The 11310-nt window shown below is 38.3% G+C and overlaps 1 protein-coding gene across 1 annotated transcript in view; it reads right to left on the bottom strand.

The window, feature by feature from the left end:
• Window positions 1-1364, bottom strand: part of LOC115213256 (general transcription factor II-I repeat domain-containing protein 2A-like) — a 1824-nt gene extending 460 nt beyond the window's left edge. Inside the window, exon 1 of the mRNA XM_029782191.1 lies at window positions 1-1364. This exon is cut by the window's left edge and continues 460 nt beyond it. Coding sequence (XP_029638051.1) covers window positions 1-1364 — 1364 coding nt within the window.
• Between the last annotated feature and the right edge of the window lie 9946 nt (window positions 1365-11310).

The following is an 11310-nucleotide window of genomic DNA, read 5'->3' as shown; positions in this document are numbered from 1 at the left end:
TGAGCAAACAAGTTTGGAAATGGAGTGGCAGCTTCCTGTCTATATTTGTCACATCGTGAAAAATGAGTAAAGCAGCTTCTTGTTAACTGACTTTCAAATAGTATTAATTTCTTACGAAAAGCTTTCACCTTTGAGTACAAATCACAGATGAGTGAAGTTTCACCTTGTATCCGTAGGTTGAAATCATTGAGATGCATAGTTAAATCGGCTGAAAATGCTAATTTCCAGAGCCATTCACTGTCTTTGAGCAACACCTGTGAATGGTTTTTCTCATTTAAAAATATTTCAATTTCAGTTCGAAGCTCAAAAACTCTAGCCAGAATTTTTCCATAGCTAAGCCATCTTACTGAAGTATAGTAAGGTAGGTCTGGAAACTCAGCATTCATTTCCTCCAAGAAATCACGAAATTGGCGATGTTTGAGTCCATGAGATCTTATGTAGTTAACAGTGGAAATCACAGGATCTAATACAGATGATAAATCAAGATGCTTTCCACACAGTGCTTGCTGATGAAGAATACAATGCAATACCAAAGGTTTCAATCCACCGGAATTCTCAATTACTTTGTTAATTTGCCCAACTAAGCCCTTTTTGGTTCCACACATATTTCTGCCACCATCTGTTGTTATGCATTTTAGTTTTTTCCATTCCAAATTATACTCAGCCACTGACTTTTCCACTTCTCTAAAAATATCTATGCCTGTTGTTGTTCCATGCATGCTGTGCACAGATACAAGTTCCTCAGTAATCTCAAAATTGGCATTTATTCCTCTGATGAACAATAACAATTGGGATGTGTCTGATACATCAATTGACTCATCAAGTGCAACAGAAAAGCATACAAACTTGCTGGCTTTGTCTTTTAGCTGTGATTTAATATTTCTTTCAATATGTTCAACCCTACGAGCAACAGTGTTCGCAGAAAGACTAATTGCGGAAAATAAATCTACGTTTTCTGGACACATTTCCTTAGCTACCTCATTCAAACACTTTTTAATAAGTTCACCATCTGTAAATGGCTTACCTTTCTTCGCCAAAAGGTTAGCAACATGGAAGCTTGCTCTTGTTGCTCTCTCTTTTTCTACAGCCTTCTTCTTGAAAACAAACTGCATTGATGATAAATTCTTCTTTAATTCGTCAAATTTCTCTTTACGTAGCTGTCCAATGAATTGGTAGTACTGTGATGAATGCTTTTTTTCATAATGTCTCCGAATGTTGTACTCTTTAAGTACTGCAATTGTGTCGGTGCATATAACGCATAGTGCCTTGTTGTTTGACTCTATGACAAAATAGTCTATGTTCCATTGTTCCTTAAAAACTCTACACTCAGAGTCGATTTTTCGTTTTCTTCCTTGAGCTAACATTTTTACCATGGGTCGACAGATTTTGCTCGACGATATATGTAAAAGGACGAAACAAGTAAAAACAATATTCACAGGTCACTCGATACGTGCATTCACTTCGGCAGCGACGACGACAAATGACTCACACTTGTGCACAACGAAAACGCCAAGTCTGTGCTGACTGACGGAATGCGCATCGAACTTTACTCCACGCTGATTGGCGACTGCACCAGGATTAGAAACCACCACACAACGTCAGGCTCAACCCTCTCTATTCATCGCTCGTGAGATGTAGGTAACATCGATAAATCGATATTTGTCTTCTTTTATTATACTAGGCACGGGACTTTTATTAACGTCATACTTGTCGTATCTGCTCTCTCGACAGTTGACGGAATAGGTTGACTTTTCTGCGACATCAATAAAGCTAGAAATTGAATCTCTGCTTCATTGTAAGCAGCACCATCCATCTCACTGACAATCGCCTATTATCTAAGATGAATGATAGGTAGCTCCATAGCGAAGTTAATTCATTTTATGGTGGTTCTGATGGGTCAGTTAAAACGGGGGGAGTGGAAAAGAACCTATATTTACACTAAAGTTTAGTGTATAAATTTTTAATTCGCCGGCGCAATTTAAAGACATTAATTGATGGCAAATCAATTAGCGTCGTCTTGCGTCTATTTGCTGTACTATATTTGTCAAACGTATTAAAAGGGGTGTAAAGTATATTTGTTTTTGTATGATTTCGGCAAGGCTTGTTTTTCGACATTTGTTTTATAATTTTGGAGGACAGCTCGGCGGGCCGGATTAAAAACCTTGGCGGGCCGAATCCGGCCCGCGGGCCGTACTTTGGAGACCCCTGCTTTAGAGTACTGTTACTGAATGTCTTTCATTGAGAGATTTAGAAATAATATTTTTTCCATATATAAATATATATATATACATATATATATATATATATATATATATATATATATATATATATATGCATTGTTATATATTTTTGCCAAATAAACACGTATTTAGAGACTGTTTCTTCACTTCGGTTTTATTATTATTATTATATTATTATTATTATTTATTATTATTATTATTTATTATTATTATTATTATTATTATTATTATTATTATTATTATTATTGCTATTATTATTTGTTGTTGTTGTTATTATTTGTGCCCTTTGCTTAAAATCTTTTGTCGTTACATCCTGTGACCTCTTAACGACTCTCCATCCCACGTGTCTCCTCCTATCCTGTTTAGTCCATTCTCTAAATAGGACAAGAGGAGACACGTGGGATGGACAGTCGCTGAAGAGGTGACAGGACGTATGACAAGAGATTCCCAAAGGACAGTTGAAGTGAAGAGCGAGGACGTGTGTTTATCAGGCAAAAAAAAAAGTAATTAACCATCCCGAAATATAACAATATCTGTTTTAACAGAAGGCGGCGAGCTGGCAGAAACGTTAGCACGCCGGGCGAAATGCTTAGCGGTATTCGTCTGCGTTACGTTGTGAGTTCAAATTCCGCCGAGGTCGACTTTGCCTTTCATCCTTTCGGGGTCGATAAATTAAGTACCAGTTACGCACTGGGGTCGATGTAATCGACTTAATACCTATGTCTGTCCTTGTTTGTCCCCTCTGTGTTAAGCCCCTTGTGGGTAATAAAGAAATAGGTATTACGTCTGTCTTTACGTTCTGAGTTCAAATTCCGCCGAGGTTGACTTTGCTTTTCATCCTTTCGGGGTTGAGAAATTAAGTACCAGTTGCGTACTGGGGTCGATCTAACCGACTAGCCTTCCTCCTCCAAAATGTTGTGCCTTGTGCCTAGAGTAGAAAAAAATATCTGTTTCAACATACGATTTCATATCAGGAATCTTGCAAAACACGAAGACACTTGCCCAAGGTGCCACGCAGTGGGACGGAAGCCGGTACCATATGGTTGGGAAGCAAACTTCTTACCACACAGCTACACCTGCGCTTTCCGAAAAAAGTTAGATTCCATATTTAATAATTACTTCGATATCATGGTGGAACGTAGCACGCGACATTACTTTGCATTTCAACAATAACAATGTTCCTTGTTTCCATCAGTTAATCAGGGGAAAGGGGAACACCGAAGACCTTTGGATTGCCAGAATTGTTGGGCAAAATGTCTTGCGATATTTAGCTGCGACCTTCAGGGATTTTAATCTAAATATCGCCGAGATCAACCATGCTTTTAATCTTTTTGGGGGCGATAAATTTCACGTTCGTTTTTCCATTTCAAAGGTCACTAATTCCTCACCTCCTAGATATCAATTTACTGCAGAGGACACAACCACACGGGTGACTAGAGAATCGCAACTGATGCCACCTTTGCTACAAATTCCGTGTACCCTCACCAGCAAGGAAGCCAAAGAAATGGCGGTATTTCATTGTCATAGCCGAGGGTGATATCCTGACAGCCGATACAAAAGGTCCGACAATCTATTCAAGGTTTTGCTTTGTTTTTTTTTTGTTTTGTTTTTTTTAGAAACTCAAGTCTTGTCTTGCGCTGGATTTGGATTATATTGAAAAAGGATTGCACTGGACAACCGGCCTCACATTCTAAACTGATGAGATTGATGATGCCGATGGCTAGCTCGAACATCCGTGAACCAATGACTGCAAATAAAACCAAGGGCGATTCGTCTGAATACTTGCAATGCAGCGAACATTACTAATGATATCAAAGAACCGATTAGAGACGTTAGACATACTAACAAGCCTAACCAGCAGGTAGTTAATGACCACACCTTCTAAAATGATTCTAAAACTTCGAAATTACCAACTAGGTGAACCGCTTGTTTATAGAGCTGCTTTATGACTAGCTAGAAATAACAGTCAAGATCTCATTCCAATTGTTTTTATTTTAAATGATAAAAAAAGAAGTAAACAACGGATGACGTCGTTTTAGAAAACCTGTATGAGAAAAATAAAAGGAAAATGGGATGGTGAAACGCTTCTGATTTTGAGGATGGTCCCACCACCACCACCACCACCTGCCTTTAAACTCTGCGGAGCTGGTGGTATTTCTCTGTTTATTAGGAAAGAGGTTGCGTGGTAGACGAAACTGAAAGGGTTGAGGACATACACTTCCTGCTCAGTTAAGCCCTCATCAAACTTTTTGAGTTCCACTTGGAAAGGAAAGTTAGGATGAAGAAGGAAGCGCGCTCTCTCTCTCTCTCTCTCTCTCTCTCTGAGCAGATTTATGAAAAGGTGGGTGACTATAGGAAAAAATGGTTAGGGTGAATGGAACTTCTCAAAGCATGGCTTTGTAGACTGGAGGACAACAGCTGGGCGAAGGCTTGTGTTCTCGCTGGTCAGAGCGATCCTGTATCTGCGGGGTTCCTTGATTGGCCTTAGTTTGAGGCTCTACTGAACCGGGAGGACTGCATCATCCATGTATCTTTAATCTTTTTCTTTGTTTATCTTTTACTTGGTTCAGTCATTTAACTGCGGCCATGCTGGAACACCGCCTTGAAGAATTTTAGTCGACTTCAGAATTTATTTTTTATGCTTGGTACTTATTCTATCGGTTTATATTGCCGAACCACTATGTAAGATGGATATAAACACACCGACACCGGTTGTCAAGTGATGGTGGTGGTGGTGGTGGTGGTATGCAAACACAGACACAAAGACATGCCCCCCCACACACATATATAGCTAATAGTGAGAGATTAGCAATCAGGGTAAAATACTTCATAAACTCTCAAGGCGGCGAGCTGGCAGAATCGTTAGCACTCCGGGTGAAATGCTTAGCGTTATTTTGCCTGTCTTACGTTCAAATTCCGCCGAGGTCGACATTGCCATTCATCCTTTCAGGGTCGATAAAATAAGTACCAGTTGTGTACTGGAGTCGATCTAATCGACTGCCCCCCCTCCCACCAAATTTCAGGCCTTGTGCCTACTGTAGAAATGGATATTATCTGGATTAGTAAAAAAAAAAAACTCGAAGTATTCTTATGCCAGAGTCCAAGGTTATGGTTCATCACAATTCTATATTGTAAATACGACGGGCTTCCTTCCGTTTCCAATACGACGAGCTTCTTTCAGTTTCCATCAACCAAATCCCGAGACTATAGTAGAAGACACTTGTCCAAGGGGCAACGTAGTGGGAATGAGCTCAGAACCATGAGCTTGGGAAACAAACTTCCTACCACACAGTCATAGCCATTAACATATTTTGTATACTCTCTATACTATTAATCTGATCCCCTTTTCCTCTCTGTTTCTTTTCATCATCTTTATATGTTAAATTCCCACACAAATTGATGTAAACTGTTTATGTAAGGTCATTCTTCATCTGATAGCTTTGTGGCAAGTAAAAGAATTTATCATTATTATTATTATTATTATTATTATTATTATTATTATTATTATTATTATTATTTTATTGTTATTATTATTATTATTATTATTATTATTATTATTATTATTATTATTATTATTATTTTATTGTTATTATTATTATTATTATTATTATATTATTATTATTATTATTATTATTATTATTATTATTATTCGGGTTTGTTTCGACCCTTTAGAATTGGAATTTTTGAAAAGTAAACATTTTGCATTATGTAGCTTGTTATTCACTTTAAGTGAACATTTTCCTGGTTGAAATACACCGAAAATGGCGACACAGCAGTCAAAAAACCGTAAAAAAATAGGGATTTTCATAGAAAAACCCCCCACCTTTTTGATGTAAATAATTTTTGGTGTTAACATGGTCCTATTTGAATTTTTTCTTCTACGGAAGGAAGAGCAAGCCTTCTTCTATCATACTCTCAATTTTGGTCAACTTGCGCCGCAGGGTCTCGGAGGAGATAGTGTTAGTTGAAGGCTACCAAACCTGCCATATATAGAGAGATTTAAGAAAAAAAAGACTAATTTGTTTAGACTTTCAGATTCTACTCGTCTTCATAATAACGCTCTTCCCGTTTGTCTTGTCCAGGAAACTTAAGTAAGAAATATATCTAACTTTCTGTATTAGTGTCTGTTTCAAACTGAGTAGCTTGGCTTATATATATTTATGTATATGTTTCATGCATACAGAAGTCTTGTCTTCTCTCATAACACTGTGATTGCCACATCAGCGACACCTGTTATTTGTTTTGTTTACAAACAAAAACTAACAAAGAAAGCTCGTTTTTGTTATTGCTTTTTTTTTAGATGTTTGTTGTTTGTTCTTTTTTTCTTTTGTCTCCATAAAGAAAAACAGAGAGGCGGGCATAAGGAGAGAGGGGGAGAAAAGAAAGAGGGAGAGAGTGAGAGAGTGAGAGAAAAAATATAGGTAGAGATAGAGAAAGAAAGAATCGAATATGAAAGTGAAATGTGTGAGTGTGTATGTGTGTGTGTGTGTGAGAGAGAGAGAGAGAGAGAGAGAGAGAGAGACTGGCTAAGACTAGTGGAAGAGGGAGGGGGAGAAAGGAAAAACGAATGAGAAACTAACGCGAGAAAGAAAAGGCACGGAGTGAGGGATGGAGAGAGAACGGAGAAAAGAGAACGAGAACTAGAGTATGAGAGAGAAAGCGAGAGAGAGAGAGAAAAGCGAGAGCGAGAGCGAGAAAAGCAAGAGAGAGAGAGAATAAGATTAACAGCAAGAAAGGCAAAGAGAGAGGGGGGAAAGAGAGAAAAACATCAGCGATACGAGGAAAATGTAAATGTGAGGATGAAGTGTTCAATGGCAGTTAGCTGTCATATGAGTAAGCTGGGAAATACAGTAAAACGTTTTTCTTGTGTATGTGTCTGTATATATACATACATCTATCTTATATATGTATAAGCGTAGTATGTATCTGTCTTTATAAGTATGTGTGTGTGTGTATGCGTGTTATGGTATAGAATAAATGATAAATAATAATGAAAGCAAGCATGTTGAAAATTTCTTTCAACAAATGAAAATATATTGATAAACTTTGAACTTAAAACATTAGATTAAATTATTTATTTATGTATTTATTTATGTATTTATTTATTTATGTATTTATTTATTTATTAACATGCAGACTGCCAACCCACGAACACCGTACCACTGCCACTGTAGAACACCGTACCCCCCGATTGGATTTGAGTCTAGTTTCCGGTTCTTTTATGACTAAACCTGCACCATTTATTGATTTATTTAGCAAGAAAGTCTGGAATATACATCTATTTGCGGTATCGTTCTTGTTAAAACTGAGTTAGATATTAACCTATGAAATTGCAGCAAAGCAAACCAACGGTAGACTCTATGCGGTCGATCAACCCGTTATGCTAGAAAAAGCAGTAGAATCTTCAGCGTGATTTACCTTTACTACGCTCGGAGAGATTAACACATCTAGTGTAATCAATCCTTTGTTTTATTTTTCACGGCGAGATAAGATTGCATGATAAACAGATAGGTTTACCTTCCATTGTTTTCACAAACCTGAGATGATGAGTTCAGCCAAACCCCGCCCCGCGATACGAAACGAAATAACGTAAGGTAATTTATTTTATCAACTCGATGCTCAACCGCTTTTCCCTAGATTCCAGATTTTTAAAGGATAGGAAACATATGGAAAATAACAAGAACTGCTCTTATTTTATATTTCAGCACTTTTTACTTCTTTCTTCGTTTCAGTTATTGGACGGCTGCCATGCTGGAGCACCGGTTTGTAGGGTTCAGTTGAACCGGTTATGAAGTGATGGGGTGGACAAACACAGAGATATACTCACATATATGTATGCGTGTATCTGTCTGCCTGTGTGTCGTTCCCTCTCTCTCTCTCTCTCTCTTTCTCTCTTTCTGCGTGAGTGCGTGTCTATGTGTGTGTGTGTGTGTGCGTGTGTGTATGACTGAGATTCTTTCAGTTTCAGTCTACTAAATTCACTCACAGGACATTGGTCAGCCGGTTGGTCACAGCTAAAGGTATGTTACGTTTTACGGAAGGCGAAAGCTAATTTAGTTATCATACAATTCGGCCAAAATCCACGTTACGCCCCCAATACGTCCGTAACACACTCGCGATACGCCCGTCATACGCCCGCCATGCGTCCGTGTTACGCCCGTGGTCGGCCGCTCTATATTACATATGTAGTCGGCCGAACCAGGAGATGTATCTTCAACTCCATCTGGACAATAATACCATGTTTCTGCCTGGTTAAGGACCATCCTACACGCTTTGATATGCAGATCACATTTCTATAGGGTGCAGTATATAATTCATATATTCTACTCTCTCCACCATTCACTCTCTTTCTGTGCATCCATAGATTTTAGCGATAAGCTGTAGCGGAGAGGGGCAGAGTTGGATTCGGTCAGAGCTAGACTGTTACCTGCTCCAGTGCGATTATTGTTAACGGGGAGCATCACAACTCCTGGCATGAATATAGCTAAGTCAGCGCCTTTCCTTGGCTATATACGTGGTAATATTACAATATCATCATTTTAAGGCGGCGAGCTAGCAGAATCGTTAGCATGCCAGACAATATGCTTAGCGGCATTTCTTCCGACTTTCCGTTTTGAGTTCAAATTGCCGCCAGGATCGACTTCGCCTTTCATACTTTCGGGGTCGATAAAATAGGGACCAGTTGAACGCTGGGGTCGATCTAATTGACTTGCGCCCTCCCACCAAAATGTTGACCTCGTGTCAAAATTTGAATCTAATATAGGATTATCATGAGAAACACACTGAACACTGTAGTTATATCTAGATGTATGCGCCATTTTGCTAGTTTAAACTCAGTGACGAGGGATGGTGTTTTTACATTGTTTTCTTCTTCTTCTTCTTCTTCTTCTTCTTCTTCTTCTTCTTCTTCTTCTCAGGACTCACGCCATTAGCCACAAAGAATAATCTCTCATTCGAGCCTACTCTAAGCTACTAAGAATGCGTGTGGTAACTTGAAGATCCACCAACCACACGCGATAGACTGGCGGTTGCACGGGCGCGAAAGCTACGTTGTTATCCTCATTCCGTAAACGGTGGCTTTTAACGGGTGGAGAGCTGAACCATCCTGGGGTACAGAGGATTCGCAATCTAGACTAGGGTCTGAAAGTTTACCACACCATAGTGAGTTACACCATGGTTCCTCTGCTTTGTGGCAGAAGTAGGAAGAAAGAGTGAGAGAAAGTTGAGCCTCGTGGAACTTATGTATTTTTGCTCAATAAACACTCAGAATGCCCGGTCTGGAAATCGAAACCGCGTTCTTACGACCGCGAGTCCTCTGCCCTAACCACTGGGCTATTGCGCCTCCACTTAAGTTATTATTGCAGTAGTGCTCTGAAGTATTGTATTAGTGTTTGGGTATTTGGAAGTTTTTCTTCTTTTTCTTCTTTTTTTCAAATAATAACAGACTGTCATGAGGTTGAAGCTTGTTATGGAAACAAGCTGTAATGTTCGCTTGCCCAGGTGATCTTTTATTCTTAGTAGAAAGCAGAAGTCTATTCTTCTTTTCTTTTCTTTTTTTTTTTTTTTTTTGATTACTCGGAAATTGATGTGTGTATGCTGACACTAATAAGGATTTATAAAAAAGAAAATGTAAACCCCGACAGGGTGTACACACACACACTTATGCGCTTACAAACATACACATATACATATGCACTTACAAATATGCACATATACATACACAATCACACACACTTAAGCGTGTATGTGTGTATACATTAGTTTCCGATAAATGCCTCACGATAAACTTTTAATAACCTAATATTGCCGGGAGACTTCTTTTCAAAGTCCATCGCCTTTCACCTAAAGAAGAAGAAAAAAGAAGAGAAAAAAACCGCTGCGTGTCACTACTGACACGCATGTCATAGGTTTCATATTACTGTCCCCTAGACCAACGATACACGCATTTGGCAAAGCGTTCAGGCTTTTGGAGTGGTTATTCCAGGTTAACATCTATTAGTAAGAAAATTTCCGTTGTTCAACTAAGTTAGATTTTCACTTTTAACTATTTTACAGTTTAGGTTTATTCTCTCTTACAGTTTAACCAGCGCTGGAATAACCGTTAAGAAAATAGGCACGTTCTTAGGGCATCAAGGGAAAGAGGAGGTACCACACAAAAAAGTTTAATGGTTTACAGCATTAAAAAAATCACTTTAAACTTGCTAAAGTAATATTCGGGATACCTTTATCTCTACTAAGTATAGATGCAGATGTGTTACCTAAGATTAATTTTGAGGATCTGATCAAAGACTTTGCAATTCAAAAAAGTAGGAGGAAACTTTTCAAATATAAATAAAGTGGAAGTATACAAAAATAAACATTATTTTCCATTTTACTGTTTTGTTTCGTTTCTAAAAATAAAAACATATTTTCTGCTTTGTTAATGTTTATATTTTGAATTACATAATATTTTTTAGGAGCACCAAGATCTTTTAAGTGCTTAGGGCCTCGATGGGTCTTAATCCGGCTCTGAGTTTAACGCCTGATTTTTATAACTGACGGTATTTAAAAACTAATGCATATTTCTTTTCTTCGACTGTACTTTCAGCGACTGTCTTAAATTCACACTTTCAATACCATCCAATACCAGAAATTCATCATTCCTGAAAAAAGAGCCCCTCTGTTGGATTCCTGCCACCGTTGTCTGTTTCTGACCAATTGTAGATATGTAGGCCCCAGGTGGCGGGTAAGATCATCTCGCTATCTTGTCTTTGGTCGGCCTCTTGATCTTGTCTATTGTCATGGTGTTCGTCCCGTCACCCTGGTGGTCCATATGTTGTCGTTCATATTTCGCACCACATTTCTGTTGGAAAACACCGCTTTTTTTTCAATTAATTTCGAAAATAACGAAGAATTTATTAAAATAAAAACGACATTGCTTAAGCTGATGTTTGGAATACAAATTAACAAGAAAATTTTGATGGGAGGTTTTGATTAGATCAGCTTTAAAACAGGAAATTTATATCATAGAGCCAGGATGGGTGGTCTCAGGAGGGTTGGTATCAATAAGGTTAAATATCTGTAGTAGTAG

The sequence above is a fragment of the Octopus sinensis genome, linkage group LG6 (genome assembly GCF_006345805.1).
Source record: "Octopus sinensis linkage group LG6, ASM634580v1, whole genome shotgun sequence".
NCBI lineage: Eukaryota > Metazoa > Mollusca > Cephalopoda > Octopoda > Octopodidae > Octopus > Octopus sinensis.
The sequence above is the reverse complement of the archived record's forward strand: the minus strand, read 5'-3'. Positions and strand labels throughout refer to the sequence as shown.